At 35.0% G+C, this 25,122-nt stretch overlaps 5 protein-coding genes across 8 annotated transcripts; 2 read left to right on the forward strand and 3 right to left on the reverse strand.

The window, feature by feature from the left end:
• The first annotated feature begins 2,102 nt into the window (after window positions 1-2,102).
• Window positions 2,103-2,343, forward strand: LOC126713728 (uncharacterized). Its single transcript, XM_050413575.1, is given in 2 exon segments — window positions 2,103-2,198; window positions 2,200-2,343. Coding segments are annotated over 2 exon segments (240 nt in total).
• Window positions 2,344-2,413: 70 nt separating this feature from the next.
• LOC126699122 (uncharacterized) lies at window positions 2,414-5,620 on the reverse strand. Its single transcript, XM_050396712.1, has 5 exons — window positions 4,715-5,620; window positions 4,493-4,623; window positions 3,120-3,468; window positions 2,527-2,729; window positions 2,414-2,420 (listed from the first exon to the last, which is right to left on the reverse strand). Exons 1-5 carry the CDS (start codon window positions 5,618-5,620, stop codon window positions 2,414-2,416), a joined length of 1,596 nt encoding a protein of 531 aa, XP_050252669.1.
• A 2,027-nt stretch (window positions 5,621-7,647) lies between these two features.
• On the reverse strand, window positions 7,648-12,160 carry LOC126713723 (probable glycosyltransferase At3g07620). 3 transcript variants are annotated; one of them, XM_050413567.1, is made up of 5 exons: window positions 12,016-12,160; window positions 10,792-11,484; window positions 10,574-10,704; window positions 9,305-9,653; window positions 7,648-8,885 (listed from the first exon to the last, which is right to left on the reverse strand). In XM_050413567.1, exons 1-5 carry the CDS (start codon window positions 12,070-12,072, stop codon window positions 8,214-8,216), a joined length of 1,902 nt encoding a protein of 633 aa, XP_050269524.1. In that variant the 5' UTR covers window positions 12,073-12,160; the 3' UTR covers window positions 7,648-8,213. The 3 variants fall into 3 exon arrangements, with proteins under 3 accessions (XP_050269524.1, XP_050269525.1, XP_050269526.1); XM_050413568.1 differs by having other exon boundaries at window positions 10,792-11,478; window positions 12,016-12,145; XM_050413569.1 differs by having other exon boundaries at window positions 10,792-11,535; window positions 12,016-12,141.
• A 200-nt stretch (window positions 12,161-12,360) lies between these two features.
• LOC126713722 (CRS2-associated factor 1, chloroplastic) lies at window positions 12,361-15,200 on the forward strand. Its single transcript, XM_050413566.1, has 5 exons — window positions 12,361-13,189; window positions 13,270-13,397; window positions 13,519-13,744; window positions 13,878-14,005; window positions 14,098-15,200. Exons 1-5 carry the CDS (start codon window positions 12,361-12,363, stop codon window positions 15,100-15,102), a joined length of 2,316 nt encoding a protein of 771 aa, XP_050269523.1. The 3' UTR covers window positions 15,103-15,200.
• Window positions 15,176-19,307, reverse strand: LOC126713724 (sugar transport protein 14). 2 transcript variants are annotated; one of them, XM_050413570.1, is made up of 5 exons: window positions 18,911-19,307; window positions 18,408-18,590; window positions 16,728-17,050; window positions 15,952-16,581; window positions 15,176-15,858 (listed from the first exon to the last, which is right to left on the reverse strand). In XM_050413570.1, exons 2-5 carry the CDS (start codon window positions 18,547-18,549, stop codon window positions 15,403-15,405), a joined length of 1,551 nt encoding a protein of 516 aa, XP_050269527.1. In that variant the 5' UTR covers window positions 18,550-18,590; window positions 18,911-19,307; the 3' UTR covers window positions 15,176-15,402. The 2 variants fall into 2 exon arrangements, with proteins under 2 accessions (XP_050269527.1, XP_050269528.1); XM_050413571.1 differs by lacking the exon at window positions 18,911-19,307 and having other exon boundaries at window positions 18,408-18,735.
• Window positions 19,308-25,122: the final 5,815 nt, after the last annotated feature.

A 25,122-nucleotide genomic window follows, 5' to 3' on the forward strand; every position in this document is an offset into this window, starting at 1 on the left:
ATAAGTCAAACACCAAATAGTCCAAGTCATACTATATAATAGAATAACATAACATTCTTGTACTATCTTTAAAAGCAATAGAATAACATTTAACAATCATAGGAAAAAAAGGATAATAACTTAAAAACACAAATCCAAACTTCATCAACCCAAAGTTAAATTTTAAAGAACGCATAAATTCATCAATCCAAAGTAGAGATAAAAAAAATAAATAATTTACACAAAAATAAAACATATGAGAGAGAGAGAGAGAGTAATAACATTTTTCATGTGAGAAAATATGTATAGAATGGAAGAGAGAGATGAAAAGGTAAAAGTGAAATTATGATTGGAAGTAGTAGAGAGAAATGAGAAATAGACAGATGATGTGACTGTTGATGTGGCTCAACAGGAATATAGCAACGATAAATGTTACGTTTCTGCTTTTAGATATACATAAATATTGAATTGATTGGCGCTGTTATGGTTTATACGGGGGAAGCCTTTTCCTGCAATCTTTTAGCTTATTTAAATAGCCATATGATGTTCTAGAGTCTCAAGGCATCCCTCTTTCTCTGTCATTTTCTTTTTTAAATTTTATTTTATTTTTTGTTTTCTGGGTTCTGTTTGCCTAAATATTCCAAGCTAACATTTATTAAGGAAAACAATTAGATTGTAAAATTTTTTGCTCTCATCATCCGTCCGTCACTTGCGTGCAGGTTTAATAAGCATGATGCCCCTCCTCTCATGCTTGCAAAGTTGATTGCCCTGTTGCTGTTTCTTTTGCTGGTTAAAGGAAGTCTCAGTTTAGCGCCCCCCCCCCAAAAAAAAAAAAATCCTAAAAATTTGGCTGTGTTTTGCTTTCTGGTTGGTTTGTTGGAAGTCACTGGGTAGGAGTCATCAGGAAATGTGGCATGATAATGAATCCATATACATAATGCTGAATATAAAAGTTCATTTCGCCAAATTTCAGTTTTGCAGCCAATGTTGTCTGCTGCATGTAAATAGTATCTACATGTACATATGTGTTATTGGGTATGCTGATACACAAAATATATAAATAAATGCAGCTTTAAAACTACTTGCTAATTTGCAGAGACTCCAACTTTAGAAATCCTATGAAGAATTTTTAATTCGCCATACTTACCTAGTGCATCCATCATAAAGTTGAAACTTTGGGAGGCTGTGGAAGCAACTATAGCAGCTAGTATTTAAATTTAACATGAATTTTGGAGGATTGTATATGCACAACTCCACTTTCACTTGCTGCATTGATAACTTATTCTAACAGATTAAGATCCTTTTCATTTGTTTTAAAATGGAAAGGGTACATTCCATGGTGAAAATTTAGTTTCCACGCATCTAAGTTGTACATGGTAGTAAACGAAATGGCAACCGATTTTAAATTATGTGGCATTATATTCACTTCTATATTTGTGAACTACAATGTCTTCATCAATAGACCATCTCTACTTTAAAATCATCTAAAATGGTTTACTATCAATATAAGGGAGAACACCGGGTTTAATGCAGCAAAATAAGAGGAATGGAAGTACTTGAATGATCAAACTAGATGCTTATGCTTGCAATAGAAAACTGTAAAATAAAATAAACTGCTGCAAGTTCATATCGTCTTCAGTGATTTAAGTAGGATTCAGTCAGATTCAGGTTCTCTGGTATGTCCTTATAAATTCTAAATGAAATATAGATATTAAGTCAATTAAAGATTCATTTGGTAAAAAGAGCTGGGCAATTGAAAATGGTAAGATACCACGTATTGGTCTGGTGGAATGCAGGAATTTTCTCTTCTTTTCTTTTTATTTATTTATTTTTTTTAATAAAAAATTCTGAATCTCACTAAAAACATTGTTACAAGTCACATACAAAAGCATCATTGTGACAATCCATTTACAAGTGATCCACATGTTCCTTCCCAACGCAAACAGAAACTCTTTCTATAGCTTCACAATAAGGATGTAAAAGGAGATGGTAATTAACAGCCTCGTTCCCACTTCATGGGTTACGGTCTAGCATCTCTATCTGTGCTCTACATCCTAAATGCTTATCAGAAAAACACATCATTATCGAAGTTTTATCTGGAAAACTCTGTTATACCAAATTGAATGAAGAGTCATGTGGAAAAGATCATACTTCAAGGGCTTAGCATGCCAGAGAAAATGCTTTTGAACCTTCCTAACCCCAAGTTGCATCTGAAGATACTTCTCTTCCGGTATTGAAAGTAGTATGTCTTTCAAATTGGGAATGTCTTTTTCTGCAAGAATTAATGAGAATGCTCCCCAATCCAAAACCTCAAAAAATGGTGGCACAAAGTTGTCAGATATAATCACAGGCACGCACTCATAAAAGATGGCTTCAACCACGCGTGGGCTGTTCACCTCATAACCCTTGGGGCAGATACAGTATTTGCTACTCTTCATGTGCTGGATGTAATTCATTTTGTTTGCAACACCAGGAGACATTGGACCAAATATCTTCATCTTGGGGTCTTTGTCCTTCCAGTACTTCAGCAAGATAGGACGCAAATACCCGTGCATATTCCCAGCATAGAAGGCTAGAATGTGCCTCTGAGATGGTGGTTTTCCTCCAAGATCCCTAAGAGGATTTCTGGCGGCTCGGACATAGGTTTCTGGAAGAGACACATCCCTTCCTATTTTGAAGCCTGCTGTCACATCAGCATTGCAGAGGGCTTTTATGCAATGTTCCATGTGATGCCTTGTCTCGTATGGAGCCTATAAGAGTCCAATATTGAATCATATTAAATATACATGTGCAAACACAAACCAACACACAAACACCCATATTGTTTTTAGTTGATTTTAAATAGACTTAAAGTGGTGTGATATGAGCTACTTTAGTATACAGTATACACAATTGTTGCATAACTCACTATATACATACCATTTTGAAAAAAGTTCACCAGATCAGATCTCCACATTTTAATGATTAAAGCAAAGCGAATACTGTGATTTGGCATTGAATTGATACAATGTGATGGGAGATAGTTGACATGAAAAATGTCACCATCGAATTGTCAAACTTAGACCACTTTTATATTACCGTTCAACTATCTTAGTACAATAGTGAAAACAAGAGAAAGGAAAGTCAAACAGCAAGCATACCCAGTCATGACAGGCAACAAGAAAATGATCTGCTCCACCGGTTCTGTTCCAGTAAGGATATTTTGCTGCAATGCTCTCAGAGTAGTCTTTCAAATATTGCCGTAGGTTTGTCCGGTTATGAGAGTTATGTACATAAAGGGAGTATTCCAGCATCCGCGAACTAAATGGCATATAAAACAGGTGAGCCTTTCGAGGGTCCTTCACAACAAAACGCTTATTTCCCTCCATCAATTTCATAAACCATCCCTCAGAGGCATATAATCCTTTTAGTATTGGTTGGTGAAAGATGGGTTTGCTCCCATCCCTGTAGACATACACTTTGAGTGTGCGTTCCATGAGTTCGTAACTTCTGAAAAAGAAATCGAATGGAAGTTTGAAAATGAAACTCATTTTTCAAAAGAGCACCATCAGTAGGCTTAACTTGTTTTCAAAAAGCTGGCTGCAAGATTTAGGCACAGATATAAAAGAGCTGTCAAAAATACAATTGCAGTTCAACATCTGTTAATGTCAAGAAGCCTGAACAGAATCAGCTGGACCCCCTTATTTCACTGTACTGAGTCTCTTTTATCAGATTTGGTTATTCATTTGGTGAAATTTGTATAACAATAAGTTTACCATGATTATGGCCACTGCATAAATGACTGACTAGTATAGTTGTGTTTCTTTGGTGTTTTATCTCTTCTCTTTCTACATCTAAGCAATGTCCTAAAGTAATATTCATTACACATCATTCATGAAAGTAAAGCGTGTACTAAGTGATCAGGGGCGGAGCTAGGATTTTTTGTTTGGGGGGGCCAAATTTTGTTACTAATATATTAGTTTCGAGTCAAGATAAACCATCACACTCAGGCATAAACGCACATACATTAATATTTTGATACTAGAGTATGTCATAATTTATAAATATATTGTATATAAAATTAATAACTTTCACATTTGTATATTCGCAAGATAATTTTTTAGGGGAATTTATCATCTTTTAAACTCCAATACTATACAAAAACTGTCTAGTTTGATATTAAACATGTAAAAAAAAAACGAATTAGAGAAAACAAAAACTACCTTGTCTTTATAACTACTAGATCAATTGAAAATTTCTATTGATTTTTAAGAGCATCATTGAACTAACTCAAACATTTGGGAGGGCCAACTTCTATTTTTTAGCTAAATATTTAAATTTTTTAATACTTATACATAATATAAAATAATTTTTTAAAATTTTGGGGGGGCCATGGCCCCCCCAAGCCTTGCTGTAGCTCCGCCCCTGTAAGTGATGATAACCAAAACTTTTGCCAGAACCCATTTATGAAAATGGAAAACTACCTTTCAACCTTAATATTTGTATCAATCCTATACAACTAAATTAGGCTTACTTTTTGAACATGGAAACATTTCGAAAGAGAGGAGCGTAAAGTTCTGGATCATTTATTGCAACAGGTGCATGCTCAATCTGTGACTTTGCAGCTACTATTTCCCGGTCACGTATAGAAGACCGTCGTGGTCTCTACAAAATCAATTAGAAGAAGTAAACGTTTCCTGCATAGAACTAAAGTTTTGGGTGAAAAGTTTAATTAAAAATAACAAATATTCATTACCATTGAACGTGAAGAAGCTCGGTGCCTCACTAGTATGCGGTTCATCTCATATATTGATGTTATCAACTTTGGTGGCATGTTACACCTCAATTCCTTCTTTGCAGTACTATTCGTCATTACAGAATCATTTTTCGAAATTGCACCATCACCCGGCCGAACAGCAGAACCAATTGAGGAGGTTGCATTTGATACCACGTTCTCTAGATAGGTGATGGTGATTGGTGAAGCTGTTACAGGAGGTGCCAATGGAAGAGACTGGATGATTGTATCTATTCCCTCATATTTTTCTGAAGCCAGACTTGTATTCACTTCTATATTTTTGCTCATAGAAACCCCATCATTTGGTTTCACAAACTGCTCTAGAGAAACACCATTTCTACCTTCATTTGCCTCATCCAGAACTGAAATACTTTCCTGTTTTTTAACATTATGCAATGCTAAACTCTCATTGTTATATACAGAAACCTCAGATGGAGAACCGCCATTTAAATTTCCATCCACAACACGTTCACGACCATCATATATGCCTTTCACTTCAGATGCAAAACCGTTCTCTATATCAATGGCCTTGTGATATACCCCACCACCATGCCCAATTTTTCCTCCAGCATCAGGATTATCCTCATTTTTCACCACCCCAACTAACATCAAATCAGTACTAAACTCCGATGCATTAACCAGTAATGGATAATGAACCATCAAAGACTTGGCAGCAGAATGTATATTCAGAAAGCTACTTTCACCACCTATCGGAACCTCATCATCCGGCAACAATGACCGAATAGCTTTCTCATATGGAAGCAGCAGGGACTGAAACAATAGATAAGTAAAAGCCAATACCACCACCATGAAAACCCATCTCTGCTTTTTATTGTGAACTAGCTTATGAAACTGAAATGAGTCCATCCCAGGAAATGCACATGCACCCACAACCCAATTAAATATAGTTTGCTACTCGTATCATTTTTTGCCAAAATTATTTCAATCTTAAATCTCCCTTTGTCCAATGCTGCTTAAGTTCCCAGAGCATTAAAATTCAGCCACAAAGCACAAATTATTTCAATCTACAATCTCCTTTCGTTTAATGCTGGTTAAGTTCCTAGAGCAGCCACAAAACACATAACCAAACACCCTTTCCACACCCCAAAAAAAGAAAACCAAATTATGGGAATGTTAGATAGTTAATAGAGACAATAGAAAGAGCGAAGTGGGAAAATTGACAAACTCAAAACCAAATTGAAGCAATAGCTCATTAGCTCAAGCTCTAGCTACAGTTCAAGTTTAATCCAAAAAATTCAATGATAAAGCAGCAAAAAAACAAAGAACTCACCTACGCTGTAACAACTCTGCATGCGCTGGACTGGAGAGTTAAGACTTACAAAGTTAAGTTCTCTCATAAGCCAAACAGAAAAAAATAAAAAAAATTTTAAGCTGGAGAATTGCCTCTTGAAGTTAGAAGAGAAGAGAAAAGAAAATTGAACCAATAAAAAAGAAACAAATGGTCCTAAAAGCTTTCTGACCGCCATTATTGATGGATGGCCAAAAGGATTGTCTCTCTCTCTCTCTTTTTCTATTACTCCTATTTATTTAGTTAGCAATTTTTATTTATTTATTAATTTTTTGTTTTTAATTTCAAAAGAGTGCCACTAACTCTGAGAGTGGGATTGACATTTTGCGCTGGATCACGTACGGGAGCCCATCATATTAATATGGGTTTGTTCAAATAGTTTACGAAAAATTGTCAAAATAGTTAGTTATTTTTTCATACAATTTTTCCTAAATTGATTTATTAATGTAAAATCCTATTAATATTACAATTTTCCTAGATAATTACTGTGTATAAAAAAAATATTTGTTAATATTTTTTACGGTAAATTTTTACTAGTTTTCATTTGAACAAACTATTAACGTAACTTTTTTAATCACACGTCAACATGTCTCAAACTTTTTGTTTATGTGTAAACCTTTTCATTTTCATAAAGCCACAATTATTTTGTTTTGACTCTTTTTGATAAATTGACAAAAAATATATTGGTTTGCATAATCAATTCTTGTAGCTTAATTAGCACTTTCTATGAACAAAGTGTTCAGAGGCTTAAAAAGAAAGGATTCAAGTCGTGGGTTTAGTAGCATGTTGTAACTGTTAAAAAAAAAAATCCAATTTTTACCATTTCTCAATGATTGAAGTTAACTTGCACTATTTAATAACATTATCCATTATTTAAATGCAAACTCTATCATTCAACCTATCATTATTTAACTTGAATACAAACAATTCATTCAACCTAAAGGTCAGCACCCAAAGTCAGAACTGGATTTTTATTTGGAAGAACCTGTCCTACCATGGATTGAGGATTTTGACATTATTAGTTGGTGGAGAGCCTCGAGCTCAAAATATCCAATCCTCTCTAGGGTGGCTCGTGACCTATTGGCAATCCCCATTTCAATTGTCACTTCGTACGATGCGTATCATACAACAGCAAGGCAGATTGATTGGACTTTTATGTCCTCAGGGCATGATATCATGGGAGCTTTGATGAGTGCTCGGAGTTGGAATCAAAGCAACTATTATGAAGATGAAGATGAAGATTAAAAGGGTATGAAAAGCATAAATCTTTCAGTTCTTTTTGTTCCTGTGAAGGCAATGCCACAGAACTATTGGAAAAGGCAGCAACTGTCTTGATTTTGCATTTTTGCATTACCAGAGATCTTGAACAGATGCTTTATTTTCTTCACTTGTTGGTTAGGTTGCATGAATCAAAAAAATACAGACTCTATCCAGTAGTCAATGGACATGAGGGTCAAGGGTCTAATGAGATCAGTGAAGTTTTCATCCTTTTCTCATCGTTTTTTTTCTTGGTCTGACCATCTATAACATTATATGGACTCTTTACAATATTCAAATGATTACCAGCTCATGATAGCAACAAAAGAACGAGCAGAACTCATTTAAGTTTTATCTTGAACATAATATCATGTAAAACACAATGCACACATTCAATTTTCCACATTATGAATATGGTGTATCATTGACATACCCCAGGCCCAGCCCAAAGCTACAGGTGTACCATTTAGGGTATGTATCAGAACTCACTCATTACAACCAATCTGGATTCTGGGAACCTAGCTAGATAATCAATAGAAATACCAAAATTCACTGGTAGAATCACATTGGAGCTAAGAATTTTATATCCAACTCACCTGTGGCTGCATTGTGAAAATATGAGTTAACAGGAGTATAGCAACAAGCTTTTAACAAAATTGATCAAAGAGTGGCAACTAAGAGGCAGATTACACAAAGATGGTGCTCATGCCATAAGCTCTGTACATTTCAACTGTCAGTTTCATTTGGATCACAATGGCATAGAAGTGGTTGTATTGGCATACTTGAGTTACATCCCATGTTTCTGCATTTTGTCTTGTTTTGCCCTGGTCTTACCAGTTAATCTATAATTGGGCTTATCTTCTTTCTTTTCCAATATCAAGAACTCTTGTCACACTATCCCCTGGGGTTTATCTGAAAAACTCTATTGTACCATACTGAGTGAAGCACCATATGAAATAGGTCATACTGCACAGGCTTTTTGTGCCAAAGGAAATGCTTTTGCACCTTTTTTACTCTCAACTGCATTGCAAGGTAATTCTCTTGTGGGATTGACAACAGAATGTTTCTCAAATTTGGGATATCTTTCTCTTGAATAAACACTGAAAATGCCTCCCAGTTTAACACCTCAAAGAAAGGAGGCACATAATTATCAGAAATTATGACTGGGACACATTCATAAAAAATGGATTCAACTACTCGAGGTGTATGAACCTCATAACCCCTGGCACAGATGCAGTACTTGCTGCTCTTCATGTACTCCCTGTAGATTTTCTTGCCTTCGATATCACGTGGCATTGGACCAAAAACTTTCATATCAGGTTCTTTATTTTCCCAGTACTGCAGCAGGATTGGTCGAACATAACCATGCATGCCTCCTGCAAAGAAGGCAAGAATATATCTTTGTGAAGGAGGTCTACCTCCAAGATCTTTTACTGGGTCCTCCACAGAACGTATATATGTAACTGGCAGAGTACTGTCCTTCCCTATTTTAAAGCCTTTCACAACGTTGGCATTGCAAAGAGATCTGATGCAATTACTCATATGCTGCCTTGTGACTTGGGAGGCCTGAAATTTCATATGATACATTAATTCATCTATTAGTCAGAATATTAAGGGGCTTCATTAGGATCAGGATAGCAGGGAACAATTCAGTACTGCTCATGCTTATCATAATTTTCTTAGTAAACCAGAGGTAAATCTGGGGGCCTTCATTATGTTGGAAATCTTACACAAAATTCCTATTACCTCAACATTCCAATTAAGGCATAATCTGTAAAGCAGGTAGGGTAGCTCATGGCTTGAGAAGTAATTTTGACCAGTGCTGGTCATTGCTCCCAATCAAATGTCCTGCCTAGACCAAACTACAAGGTGCATAAAATGAGCAAGCCATGGCCCAGAGCTACTTCTCCTTACAACAACAATCTCTCCATATACAATATTATCCAACAAAACTATAAAATATAAATGATGCACAGAAAGCATACCCAGTCATGACAAGCAACAAGAAAATGATCTACCCCACCAGTTCTGTTCCAGAAATGATATTTTCCTGCAATTAAGTCTATATAGTTCTTCAGATGTTTCTCTAGATCCTTCTGACCGTGTATATTTTTTCCAGAAAGTTCAGTCCTCAGCATTTGTGAACTAAAGGGTAAGTAAAACAAGTGAGCTTTTCTGGGGTCCTTCACAACAAATTTTTTATTTCCCTCTATCAGTTTCATAAACCATCCTTCTGAGGCATAAATTCCCCTCATCCGTGGCTGATGAAATATGGGCTTTTCTCCTTCCCTATAGATATAAATTCTGAGTGTATGTTCCATCAAGTCATAACTCCTGCAAGTTGGACGTATAACATATTTAGCTTGGTTAATTTCAAAGGATGAACTTATAAAAAGAGGGCACAAGACAACGTGTCTCTTCAGTCAATAAGTACGATCAGGTGGTGCCTAGTGATTTTTTCAAGTAGTTTAGAAAATTACCAACATTTTCAATGGATTGAAAATTATCAAGATGTCAAAATATAAATATTCGTTCAATTATAATTCAGCATAGTCCTTGGAGTTGTAAAGAAAGGATTGATTCATTGACATAAATACAATTCACAGAGGTACATCTGTCATCGGTGGTCTTCATTCTTCAAATTGTATATAAAAAAAATAAATAAGTCAGTAATAATTATTGAATGAAATGGAAGAACCTGTCTATGGGAACAAGACTCTTTTCTGCTAAGTTTCTTCTTCTTAAGCCTACAATCAAAACTATTGAATGAAATTATTGGTTTCTCAGTGCTTGTCACAGATATTGTTGGTCTTACCGCCCACAAACAGATAATGCTCTGAGTTTAAGAGAGAGCCCTCCCACCCCAAAACAACAACAAAGCCTTAGTCCCAAATTTTTTGGGTCAATTACGGATCCTCAACAGATTAGTTCAGATCAGCCAAATATATATTTTTTCCTACATTCCATTCTATTATATTCGAAGTCATAGCCTCTGTTATTTCCTTAATTCACATTTCCTTTTTAACAACTTCAACTAATGTTATTTTTGGTCTTCCTCTAACTTTTTTTGTTCTCTTAACTTGAATCAATTACTCTTTCTTATCGGTGCATTAATCTGGTTTACAACTAGTCATAAAGTATTAGTCTGGTTTAAACATCAATGAATCTGTACGCCTAATTCACTAAAATTTAAGAAAATTAGGCATAATAGAAAATACTATATACTAAAGATATATAAATAAAAATGAATATACCTTTTAAACATAGAAACATTTCGAAAAAGAGAAGCATAAAGCCCTGGTGTATTCCTTATCACAGGAGCATTCTCAATCTGTAATTTTGCGGATAGGAGTTCACGATCACGTACAGAAAACCACCTTGGTCTCTATCAATAATAAGAATTTAAGTTAAAAAATCTAGAAAACTTAACCAATTCACTGTTCATATTGAAACCTCATTGCTAGTGCCATACCGCATAATGAGAAGACACATGACCGTTAAGCAATATTGAGTTCATCTGAGATATGGATATTGGCGGCTTCTCCCACCTCTTCAATACCGAACTAGAAATACTTGTCATTGTAGAATTATTGTTGAAGGTGATGGAAACAAGTTGCAGTGGCTTCATCTTTCTATCCTTGGGTTGGCATCCCTCAGTTTGTTTAACGTTGCACACTGAAGATACAGAATTCTTGTCAGCAATTAATGAGTCTAAAGTCCTTGAATCTGCATCAGAGCTTCCCATGCCCTTTGTAGAAATTCTTTGTGATACAATTGACAAGATACCAGCTTGATTTTGAACATTGCTCAATGTTAGCTTTGTGCTTGCTTTAGGGTCATCTTTCTCAAGTTTGAAATCCTTGACCTTGTCAACTGAAGCTGGATCATTGCGTTTATCTGGTTCTTTTGTTTCTTTCTCATACCCAGTTTCTTTACCAGAAGTATCATCAAGAACAAAAGATTTATTTGATTGTGAACTGCTTAAAACTGTGGCATTGCGAACCCCCATAACTACTGAAACCTTATTAGAGGGATATAAAGAAAATGTTCTGCCATAGAGAAGTGCAAAAGCAAAACACTGAGAAACGACCAAACCAGCAATTACTACGATTCCAATGATCAACAGAAGTTTCCAGATCGTTAAGTGACATAGCCGCCGCTGCCTCTGGGCAAGGACAGCAATATCCATATATTATAAGAATTTGAGCTCAATTCACTAGATTGCAGAATGATCAGATATCAATCAAGCAAAAGCAGTTAAATTAATACTAGTAAAAATCATAATAGGGCTTTCCAGAACAGAAGAACAAATTTAAAAGATTGGTAGAATAAAAACTAACAAGTGAAATTCCATATAAAAAAAAAAAAAAAAAATCCTAAGCACGTCGTCTTTCTTTAACAACATAAATAAATAAATAAATAAATAAATAAAACCGACATTAATTAGCCAATCATGCATTGCATTTGCATTTGCATTTCCAAATTGAACAATGGAATGTCTATATTCATTTCCACAATGATTGGGTGATACACATATGATTTGTAAAACCAATAATAAAAATCAACAGAACAATGGGGCAAAGGCAATGAAGCACAAACATTTCAGAAGTGGGTGCTTACTAGACAAGGAAACAATTACAACCATTTATTTATTTATTTTATTTCATAAAGAAAAGTTGGGAATCAAGAAAAGTACCTGTGGCTGTGGCTGTGGCTGTGGCTGTGGAGGAGGGCCTTCTTCACTAATCTTCATGGTTCACCCAACCCCCAACTACCATTGCAATTCTATATTTACTGAAGAAAGAAAGTAACAACTCTCAACTCTCAACTCTCAAGTGAAGACTGTCTCTGTCTGTCTACTTTTACAGTTACCAGAAAGAAAGTACCCTTGTTGTTTCAGAATATTACGCCGAAGCCACTGACACAAACCAAAAAGACTGTTTCCTCCCTGCACTGCACTCAGCTCAGCTCAGCTCACTCGCTCTCTTATTAGTAGTACTGTAGTAACTAAGTGTTATTATTTATTATTATTATTATTATTATGGCGCTAAAATGTCCTATCCTCCTGTTCCCAATTCTGGCGCCACCACCGGAAAACCACCGGCCGTCCACGGAGGTGAGGTTCTCCCGCTGGAACAACGCCAACGCCGATAAATTCGAAGACCGGCGTCGAGCACAGAAGGAAATCGAAGACGATATCCGCCTCCAGCGCCGCTTCAACTCTGCCAGCCGAATCACCAATAATCACGAAGCTGCCACTACCACTAGCAACAACGAAACTTTCAAATCCATTGGCACACCTTCCTCTCCTTCCTCCCCTTCCATCCCAGGAAAAAAATCCAAGTACTCCAAAAACCCTAACCCTAACCCTAGCTCCTCCGATTCCCACCCTGCCTTTCGCCAAATCCACAGAGCAACTAATCCAAGGCTACCACTTCCAGTACAATCCAAAGCCAAAGCCAATGTGACCATCGCAGACGACGGCGTTTCATATATCATAGACGGAGCTCCGTTTGAGTTCAAGTACAGTTACACCGAGACGCCCAAAGCGAAGCCTATAAAGCTACGAGAACCGCCGTATGTGCCGTTTGGGCCCAGCACGATGCCTCGGCCGTGGACTGGGCGGGCCCCATTGCCACCAAGCAAGAAGAAGCTCAAGGAGTTTGATTCATTCAAGCTTCCTCCGCCACACAAGAAGGGCGTCAAACCGGTCCAGGCGCCCGGCCCATTCTTGGCTGGGTCGGGTCCCCCCCTCCTCCGGTACGTCAAGCCCAGGTCCAGGGAGGAGATATTGGGCGAGCCGTTGAGTAAAGAGGAAATCAACGATTTGGTGAATCGGTGCATGAAAACCTCACGACAATTGAATATAGGTATTTTTAATTCTTTGAATTAAATTAAAATACTAGTAGTATTTATATATTGTTAAGTAGTTGTTTGTTATTATTGTTAGGGAGAGATGGTTTGACACATAACATGTTGGATAACATACATGCTCACTGGAAGCGGCGGAGAGTATGCAAGATAAAATGCAAGGGAGTGTGTACAGTCGACATGGACAATGTGCGCGACCAATTGGAGGTGCTTTTTCATGATTCTTCTACTTCTCAAACCTTTCCTTTCCTCGATTACAATTATGTGTGTGATTGTCAATACTAATTTGTGTACAATCTTCTTTTGAGTTGTTAATTATGAATGACAGGAAAGAAGCTGGGGGAAGGTTATTTCTAGTAAAGGTGGGGTGATATACCTTTTCCGAGGAAGAAACTACAACTATAGAACTCGTCCCCGCTTTCCTCTCATGCTGTGGAAACCTATTCCCCCTGTATATCCAAGGCTCATTCAGCGGGTTCCTCCGGGTCTAACACTCGAAGAAGCAACTGAAATGCGCAAAAAGGGACGGAAACTTATTCCAATATGCAAACTAGGTATCTTCCTTCTCTCCCAACTCAAGTGAGTCTTTTGTTGTTTACAGTTTACACTTTACAATAATAATAATAAACATTCATTTTTGCTCCCCAGTAAAGTAAGAATTTTATTTTTGGTTTGTATGGCTCGCAGGGAAAAATGGTGTGTACTGTGACCTAGTAAAAAATGTCAGAGAGGCATTTGAAGAGTGTGAACTAGTGCGTATAAGTTGTCAAGGGGTGAATGGGAGTGACTACCGAAGAATAGGTGCTAAACTCAAGGTCTGGGAAATTTTTCTTTGTTATATTACTTCGCTCTTTAATCAAAGTTCAAAAAGGTTAAAAATGTTTCCCTTAATTCTTTTTGACTGCAGGATCTTGTCCCATGTGTGCTTATCTCATTTGAACATGAGCACATACTTATGTGGAGAGGAGGAAATTGGAAGTCTTCCCTTCCAAAACTAGATAACGATCATGAGGAAGCCCAAAAATCCAATGTCAATGAGGGCCAAGAGGTATCAGCAATCTCACTGAAAGATGTGAGTCTCAAAACAATTGAAACCAGCATGTCACCAATGGACACTGTAGAGGCAAGTGAGGATCTATCCTCAATAGAAAATGTTAAGCCATCTGTTGGTGCTGATGCGGCTTCAGATGTGAGGAACACATATAAAAGTGAAACCTTATCCAATATCACAGGCTGCTGTTCTGATGATGGACCACAACCTAGGAGGAATGGCTGCAATAGTGAAACCATGTTGGTTTCCACCAATGTCGATGATAATTCAGAGCCTATGAGCAATAAATCTGGAAGTGATGCCATATTGGATAAAGCAGGCTGCACTTACAAAGGACTTCAGACAATAACAATGGGATATGGCATCAATGCAGGAACCTTAGGGATCACTGGAAGTAGGGTGGAAGCCCTTCTAGTGGATGCTACTACTCATGACAGCCTGCTAGATGTTTCAGAAGAGGCTGATCTCAATAAGCCTGCAAGGTTGAGTGCACCCTGCATAGCGGGAGTTCTCCTACTGCAAAAGCAAGCTGTTGAAAATGGGAGTGCAGTTATTTTGGATGGTTCTTCCTTGGATGCGGATGTTATTTATCAAACAGCAGTTACCTTTGCCAAGTCTGCCCCACCTGGTCCTGTTTTTAGGCATCGACCAAGAAAGGTAGCAGTTCAAAAGCTGAAGGAGGTAGTGGGACAAGAAACTGGAGATTTGAAAGTGATGAATAACATACGAGATCCCTCAGGAAAAAAAAGCGAGAACAAGAGTTCTAATGTCAAAAGACACAATGATTTTGATGAACTTTATCAAGATGTAGTACCACATGGAAGCTTAAGAGTAGATGAACTTGCTAAACTATTGGCATAAAGGGTGTGTTCTGAGATGTAAAATTACATAAATTTTGTTGCTCGATCCAAATTTGAAAGAATGGACGAAAAAATAAACCAACCAGAAAATTTTGATTACATAGTCTTATATATATGTGTTAGACATCTCCCAGAGGTCCTACATACACACATTGATATTCGATCCTTGAAACTTTTTAAATTCAAAATTCAACACCAGGTTTACATAATTTACGAAAAATTAATGCATTCAAAATACATAAGTATGCTTCCAAGAAACAACTTGTATCAATAAAATCAGGAAACATTTTCCTATAAAAGTTTAAACTTGTCCTCCAGATTTTCCGTTCAAGTCTGTGGCTTCCTCACCTTCATTTACTATATTCTTCCAGAACCAGTGAGTTTTCCAGAGAAGATATATCTCCTCAATTGGAACTTGCTTTGTTTCTGGCAAGAGGAAGTAGATGAAGCTACTCATGATGAGAATTAATCCAGCAAATAGTAAGAAAATTCCATATTGCAGATGACACAGTGCCGCAAGGAAGCACTGCGCTATCAATGCTGTAAAGAAGAGGTTGACACAGACCACAACACTCTGACCAGCGGACCTTGTCTCTAACGGGAAGAGCTCGCTAGGAACTAGCCACCCGAGAGGTCCCCAAGACCTTCCATAACCCAAGACAAACAAGCAGATCACAAGAACAAGAAAGATGCCGATTCCTTTTGGGAGGATTTCTCCTGTTCCAAACTTCAAAGCCAGAGTTATTGCCACACACACCTGCAGAGATCAAACACACTTGTGTGAGTACTTATGCCAGTGAAGTTTCCTTAGAAAAGAGTTGAGGGACAAAAAACATGAAAGTGCAATTACCAAGCAGATCATCATTTCACAACCAGCTTCCAGGAAGAAAGCTCTTCTACCAAACTTATCCACCAATGCCATTGATATAAGTGCACCAACAACAAGTGCTCCGCTGGTGAAAATGGATGAATATAGAGATGCATCTGAGCCAAAACCCAAGCTTTGGAATATGACAGGTGCATAGAAGAGGATAGAGTTCATGCCAGTGAGTTGTTGGAATGCTGGGATCCCCAAAGCCCCTATTACCAACTGGGGACGATTCCTCCTTGCTAGGAGATTCCTGAATGGTTTTTTCACTGCTCTTGCTGCATTGCTTGCATCAATGAGATCAGCAAACTCTGCGTCAACTTTGTTGGTACCTCTGACTTTCTCCAATACAATTCTTGCTTCTTCTAATCTGCCTTGTTCTACAAGACTGTTGGGGGTCTCAGGAAGGAAAATACCCCCAATAAACATAAGAGTTGCTGGGACTGTAGCCAAACCAAGAGATAATCTCCAGCCCCATGGATGGATCTTTTCAGTACCATAATTTATTAAGTTTGCAATCAGAATCCCCAAGCAAGTAGTTAATTGAAACAGTTGATTAACTGCTCCTCTGACTTTTGCAGGAGCCATCTCTGAAAGATACAAGGGAACAGCCTGTACCATCGGAAGAAAGCAGTTTGTGAATGAGAAGTTGCTGCAATATATATATATATATATATATATATTTCAAGTTTCTTTGTTAATTCTTCTATTAAAAAAAAAAAAAAAATTTTTTGTTAATTGTTGAGAATCAGGCTTACTTGATTTCCAAATCCAATGCCAACACCAAGTAAGATTCTACCAATTATCAGCATTGCAATGTTCACTGAAGCAGCATTAACTACTGCTCCTAAGAAGAAACTGGTTGCACCAACAAGGATACTGCCTCTCCTGCCCCATGTTCTAGTTACATGGGAAGCTGCAAATGTGGAGACTAGGCCCGCAAAGTATAGAGAGGATGTAAAGAGAGTGAGGATCTGATTGTCATATTTACAGTAATCGGTTTCATTGAGATGTTTTTGCTTCCTTCTATAAATGGAAGGGAAGAAATCCTTAAGGAAATCATCCATGGAAGTTACTCCACCTGAAATCAGCATAAAGCATTTCAATTCCTAATGTTATATGGGAAGAGTTTCTTTCCTCTTTTCCTTTTTCCCCTCATGTTGTAAACTGAAAAATAAAGTATCTTTTTTCTTTCTGTTTTGTAAATAGGAATTAAGAAAATAATGACATTCACATACAATAGAGATTGTGGTATCTATCTCCCCAAGCATGGGAAATAAAGATTCTTATAGATCTGTTTTGTTTGTTTTGATAAAAAAAGAATTCAGTAAAAGGGATATGTGCAACGGTAGGTGAGGCTGCACGTCATGAAGCTATTTTGAAGGTCTTTAACACATGAACTAGCTATTCCAAACCTACTTTCTGGAAAATGGAATCCATGAGATCATAATGTAGCTGCCATGTGTGTTCCATTAATATTCCTATGGTTTTGGTTCAGAAGATGGAAAAATGGAATTACTGATAATTAATATGATTTATTTATTTTGGTTTAAAAAAATGAGACCATAGAAAAGGTAGCTTGTAATGTATGCATTAACTCTTATGCCCATATCACAGAATTTTTTTTTTTTTCTTTTTTAAGAAAATATTTGAAGGAATTAATTTTTATTAGTAGTATATGCCTATATGGATAGGCACAATAATTTTTTTTTAAAAGAAAAATCATGAAATATTTTTAAAATCATAGATACACATAATTAGTTATGTAAAATATTAATTATAAAAATTATTATGTTGGATCAACACACACATATATATATAATAATGATGTAGCAAAAAAAAAAAAAACTTGTAAGAGAGCAACTTCAGTGAAAAAAAATTGGAACTAATTCATAGAATGGTAATTTGCCAAAAAAAAAAAAAAAAAACATTGAAGGGTTCCGGTGGAAAATCCTAGGCACTACCATTTTTCTTTACCCACATTTTCTCTTCTACCAAACGAGAGAAAAGAAAAACATAATTCATGCTCCATTTTCCTTCCCCTCTCTCTCTCTTCACCCCACCATGTGCCTCCAACACCAAAAGGAGGCTCAATTTTTTTTTTCTTTTTTCCCAAATCTCTCAAGTCAAAATTTCAAATGAATCTCACTAGTATCACCAACCTTTATATGATTTAAAAATCTATGATTTGTTTGGGTGATATTGACTAATATCATGATGTTAATTACAATTATTATCATTCTCTTTTCTGTGCTTTTCTTTCTAATTATAAAAATAACAATAATGCAAACAATATCATCAACAGCAAAAACAACATAACCCGTATGTTATATAAGAATGAAAACCCAGAACAAAAGAACAGGCCAAAAGTTTTAACATAAATCGTGAGTCAATGAAACGAAAGAACAAAAAAAAAAAAAAAAAAAAAAAAAACTCACCTGAAACACCAAGATCATACCCAAAAAGAGACCCTCCAAGAGCTGCAACTATGCAAGCAAAGACGAAATATCCAGTAATTTTGTACTCATACAGATGGGCCCTCTTAAGAGCGCTTTGATCTACCGCAAATCCACCTGCCATCTCTCAAGAGTTTCTTGAGGATCTTTATCTTTGCAAAGAATCTGTTTTTAAATGAACAGAAAAGTTCAGAATATATATGTTTATATAAACACTGACAGCTAGGAAAAAACATCACAGCTAGAGTCAATCAATCAAATAAGGTCAAGTAAAGAAACAAAGCTCAATAAATGTTAGTATTTAAAATTTCAAACCCATTGATTGATTATACTACACTACATATGTAAAACAAAAGTAGTAGGAAAGATAAGAATATGTGTATGACAATAACATACATTGACTATATGTATTTATTTAATTTATCATATAATTTAATGCATATAAAAACATATTCATTTTCATGGAATCTTTGGTAGTACGTTACCAGGATTTACACAAACAAATAAATAGAGAATAGAGAAACAAGGACACCGCCACTTTAATGCCAGCGCCAGCGGGTAGAAATCCTTATCTTTGCAAAATAGATGCTTCTTTCCTCAGCTTCAGAGATATTTATATTGGTTACGATGATTTAAACAGACTAATCGGATGGATATATTTAGACATAGCTCTGCTGTTCTCTCCCTCTCTTTCTCTAATGCTAAACCAAATACCATTCTCTCACAGTTGTGTTCTTCCTCTAAATTATCTTCCTTTTTTCTTCCTATAATTTAGCAGAGATTTCGGTTCACACTGCCAATCCTCTCTAATTTTGTTAGTGGATAAGAAGAGATTACACAATTAAATGTACACACCGTTGATCCTAACCTTCTAAAATTCTTAAGCTAACGTCCTATCCCAAAATGAAAATAAATAAATACAATTCTAAGATTAAATGAATGGCTTAGATTTTGTCACAATCATTATTATTATTTTTAAAGAAAATATATATATATATATATATATTTTAAATAGTGTTGATTCTATATTATTTTCAAGGATAATAACTTCACATGACATATTAGGGTCACCACCATACACAATATGGATAAAAAAGATAAGAACTTTTGACTAATCCTGTTTTTCAGTTGACAATTTGTTTAAAAAAAAACTTGGAATGCTAATCTTATCCGCCTTGTTTAAGTATTTGCCTGTTGCCAAGTTGTCATGGTTCAGCATTTTTAGTTGTATTCAAACATATCCTAAACTCTATCAAAGATAGATATGGCTAAAACCTAAATTTGGGATTCAAAAGTTTTGACCGAGTTACTGATGCATGATATTGTTGAAAAGGTCTCTTTTTCTTTATATATATATATATATATATATATATATATATATATTGGTAAACTATATATATTTATATAACACCTATCTCTTTGTTCGCTAGCCGCAAATACAACATCATGTCAACGATCATTGCACCCTAAGTCCAAAAATAGAAGAGCCAGAGAAAGTTCTACCATTATTTTAATATAATCATCACAATCCTATAATATTTTGATATGATCACAATCCTATATAATACTAGCCTCTTAAGCGTATGCATTACTTATACTCAAAGGTTCTTCTATTTTTTTAGGTAAAAGTTACATATATTATAATTTAAAAAAAAAATATATATATAAATATATATATATATATATATATATATAAATATATATATATATATCGTATCATACACTATATAATAAAAGTTGGACTTAGAAGTTGTGGTTATGCCAAGTGACTTTACCAAATTGCAGAAATATTTTTAGATTTTTCAATAAATTCATTCACTTAAGTTTTTAGATAAAAACAATTTTTTTTATCAACTTTTTTGGATAAATTAACAATAAGTGTTCTAATGAACTTCTTCTTTAAAAAAAATAAAAATAAAATTTATAAAGTAACAATTTTACTGGCTTACGTTAGTATTTTTTTTTTTTTTGGAATAAACATTTATCCTACATCATCTATTTCCTAATAATAAAGTAACTAATTTAAAAGTATTATTTTTTCTTCTCAATTTTTTTTTCTTTTGTAACAAATAACAAAAAAAAAGCTAATATTTATTAACTTTAACGTAAACTAAAAAAAAAAAAAAATCTAATAACAATCTAATAACATTAACTATTTTTTTGGGATTAAAAAAAAAAACTAATATGTAATTAACATAAACTTCTTAATTACGTAAACTCATTTTTCTTGCTGTTCTTATTAAGTTATCAATTTTTTCACAACTTAAAATTATCTAATATAAAAGTGGGGGTATATATACTATTTGGTATATTTTTCCCTTTTCCTACTATACGATTTCTTGATGTATTCTTTCCTTCTCATCCTTACCTTACCTATGAAACTTGCATGTATGTATTTGCCTTCTTCTTTTGTTTTTTCATAAAATTCCCTTCTTTATTTTTTTTTTCATCAAATTGAATATGTTTTGTGTGCAGGTGGCCTTTTGTTTAAGTTATTTTTGTTAACTTTGATCTAATTTATATGCTTATTATGGTCTTCAAAATCAATTGTATATCTTCCATGAAAACTAAAAAATTAATTTTAACAAAAATCTTATTCACTTTTTGAAAGATTTGTTTTTCCAATATGTTTAGATCCCACAGGTAGCCATGAGACCAAGATTTGAGCATCCAAAACTATGATAATGAACACCACTGCACAAAGAATGGAGACAGAAAATTGATTAAATATAAAAAAGGTGATGTAAAAACAATGGATATTTAAGGTGATGTGAAATCTCCATGACTTCGCTGCCTCCCCCTTGTTGTCAAAGTTAATTCAATTTTCATGTGAGTATCTTTACTTTAACTCTAATTCCAGATTTTTTTAATGTTTAGAAATTAATATTCTTTGTAATTATTGAATTTAGAGTATCTTTGTGTCTATTTATTTATGTGTGTTATTGTGAATTTTTCTTTCAATTTTTTTTTTTAATCTTATAAATTTGGGTAGTTTTAATTTGTAAATTCGGGATGATTGCTTGGAGTTAAAGTAAAAAGATTAGGTCAATTTTAATCATAATTCATGCAATAGTAGGGTGTTAGATGTTGATATTAATTTTATGCTTATTTACATTAATTAACATAAACATCTTAGCATGTTTAGTGTTGATATTAATTTGACACTTTGAGATGCAAGTGCTTCATTTCAATTAAATATAAATGTTATTATGCCGGTATGTTATAATATTATTTGTTGTTCCTCACCCAATTTCACCTTAATTGGTATTTGAATAAGTAAAAGTTATCTCTTAGTCCAATTGGGTATAGCATTTCTCCTCAATCATTAATTAGTGTTTATCAATAAAATTATTCATGTTATAAGTTTATGACCAAAACTATGCAAAGCCCGACCCGTTTACTACTAAAAGCTTTTAGAAATTTAAAACTTGCCGTGATCTTTAAAATATTTTTACTATTTTATTTGTTATTAAATTTAATTTTATATATATATATATATGTAAGGACTAAAATGGGATTGGACCCGAAATATGATTGGGTTCTAGCCCAAGCGGCCCAAACAATAAATTTGTAGAGCGTGAATGAAAAAACTAGATATATTCCAGAAGAAAAACGATTAAATTTGGTAATTAAAGACTGTTAGACACAAGTAGAATGAGAAAATCCATCCTCGGAGTAACTCGAGGAGTTTATATTATATTGTCTTCTTGAACCATAAAATTATACTAAGGTTCACAATCTTGTCATCCAATTACTTGATTGTTTTTTGGTCCTTCTTTTTATTACATCTTCCCATGTTATATACTACGATCTTGATATCATCCCTACCACACACGTGTAGGTTAGATTCGGGGAACTCCTTCCTGTCCCATCCAACACCTCCCAGAACCATCAACTAGTAGCTGTAAGGCTGCTTGATCACTATTCAGGCATCACTTTCACATTAATGCGGCCAGAGAGTTGGTTGGGAGTCATTTAATGCGGAGGTAGCAGCTTTTTGAAGATATTTGTTGCCCTTCTCCTTTCTTATCCCTTGTGCAACGTCTAACTCTTAGTGATGATGTAACTTCGAAGAAAACCCATGATGATATGGCACTCTTACCGACCTCGGACACTTGTTGCCGAGATGGCTTTTATCCTCGAACACTCGTTGGACTTATCTCATATTATTTCTACTCTTCTCTTTACTCCGTTCTCCTTATAATCTTATTTGGACTTCCTCGGATGATCTGATGTCCTCAGATTGGGCCATAGGCCCAGTTAGCACAGCCTTAATAGTACCTCCTGATTAATTGGCCCCCACAATATATATTAAAATTTATATATAATTCTTTTATTAAGCCGTGCATTGCACGGGCATAATACTAGTATGTATATATATATATATATATATATATATTTCAAACAAAATAAAAAAGATAAATTTTAGAGATATTTTGAACGTGTATTTGAAAGTGATATACTGCTATAGAGAAAAGTTTGGATAGGAAATATAAGATAAATTTGAGTAGGAAAGAATGCTAAATTTTAGGAGTTTTCTTAGTTTTTTATATTTATATATATATATATATATATATATTATACAAGATAAAAATTCCACTTTAGCCTAATCTAAGTGTATATGTTTGTAAAACTCTCTCTCGAAAACTTGAACCTTGGCATTTACCTCCCACATCCCTCAAGTACTTATACTTATGGAGTGACTATTGCGACAAGAGTGCACAGTGGTTACTTTAATTTTTTAAATGGGGTTTTTTTACTTTTATTCAAATGAAAAATGAATAAAAAAAGCTAAATTTTAGGGAATAAAAAGATGAAAGTAAAGAAAACAAATCCTAAATTTTAGGAGTTTTCTTTTTTAATTCAAAATGAAATTTGTTATTTGACATTTATGACCCTGTTTTTAAAAGAAGTTATATTTCATTAACGAGAGTATTTTTGAACTACATAAAAGTTCAATTCAAAGAGGAGAATCCTCTTACAGATGGTATAGATAATCACAATTCCAATTGTTAATAAGGAATAATATGATATCTACTTTTTTTTTTATAATATATAATCATAATTTTTTTTATGATACCTACTTAATTAGTGTAATACAAAAGGTGTATAAGTGTAACATAATAACTTCTTGCCCAAACCCCATTAATTAGTAGTAGTAATAATAATAATAAGAGGTCATAAAAGGCAAATTGCGCAACGTGGTGGCTGGTTTGATGATAATGGTATCGGAGTGGTGACTCAGCATGGGCCAATGGTGATTACAAATATGATGACGATGACAGCATTGCAACAGAAACCACATGTTGATGTCAAAAAGTTATTATAGTTCACCATATTTGTACAAAAGTTTTTATCAAATACAATTTTTAGAATTTCTTTGGATAATTCAAACCTAATATAATCAAAATCTGTTTAAAGTTAAATTCTTTTCTAATTAAATCTGCATGGCCTTCCCTTGGGAGTACCAGTATCTGGAGCTAGCTAAAAGAATGGGCCAACCATAGGTATATTTAAGCGGGTAGACTGGGAGGATCGAATGCCTAGAAACATTCCCTTCATGCGAATTAGAGTTCGCGTGGACCTGTGGCTCCCTGTAAATGTTGGTTTTGTGTTGCGTTTGGATGATGGCTCCCAAGTGTGGATTCAGTGTAGGTCTATGAAGCACGGGTGCGTTTTGGGACTCGGGTGCAGGTGCGGGACTCGATAATTTTTGAAAAAGGTGGGTGCGGGTGCGGCGGGACTCGATAATTAAAAAATTATTAAAAATATTTTTATATAGTGAATTTAATATTTTTATATAAAAAATTCAAATAAATGGTAGAATTTATTATTAAAAAACAATTATTTATGATTTGTTTTTAATAAAATCAATACTTTTGGTAATTGTAAACAAAAAACCACATTTCAAGTAGGTTTCTTTACTCATTTTCCAATTCCCAAGCCCACCCACATTAAATAATTGACTTTCCCACCTACTTAATTTATATTCTTTTGTTCCATACCTTTATTCTTCTTCCATCCATTTTATTTTTGTGTCTTCTCATCTTCTTCTTCCTTTTTTTTTTTTTTTTCCTCTCACAAGGCCACATGAAGCAGAAGAATGGCAGCCGCTGCCTATTTCGGCTTGTTTCGGTGGCTGTTTAGGCCGAAATCGGTCATATCGGTTCCTGTTTCTGCCGGAATCAGCCCGTTTTGGCCCAAATCGGCGAGAATTTGGCCGAATCGGTGCGAATCAGCATAAATAAAAAAAAAAAAAAAAAAAGGGAGAGTCGGCGAGTTGGACGCTAGACGCCGCATTGGGCTGCGTCAGACTCCGGTGCAACGACCTTGGAGCCGCGTCGGTGCTTTCTAGGTGTAGGTATGAGAGAGTTCATGAACTTTGTACCAGATGTGGTCTAATTGGCTATACCAGAAGTCAATGCACCTAATGCATGGATGACATTGAAATGATGCTAGTTCGTCAATGCTATCGCATCTAGAACCTCCACCAGGTACAATTCAGCTTTGATGCTTTGGAACCACAATTTACTAATGAGCTTAGAGCTTTTTACAATCGTACAAGGAGATGCACCTCTTAGATAAGATTTGGCAATCTTGAACAACACCAACATGTCCCACACAACCCACATCCAAGCGCAGTGCAACATAATCCCTCCATCCCAAACCAAAATCCTAACCAACTCCATCCAATTCA

This window comes from Quercus robur, chromosome 2 (assembly GCF_932294415.1).
Source record: "Quercus robur chromosome 2, dhQueRobu3.1, whole genome shotgun sequence".
In the NCBI taxonomy this organism is placed as follows: domain Eukaryota; kingdom Viridiplantae; phylum Streptophyta; class Magnoliopsida; order Fagales; family Fagaceae; genus Quercus; species Quercus robur.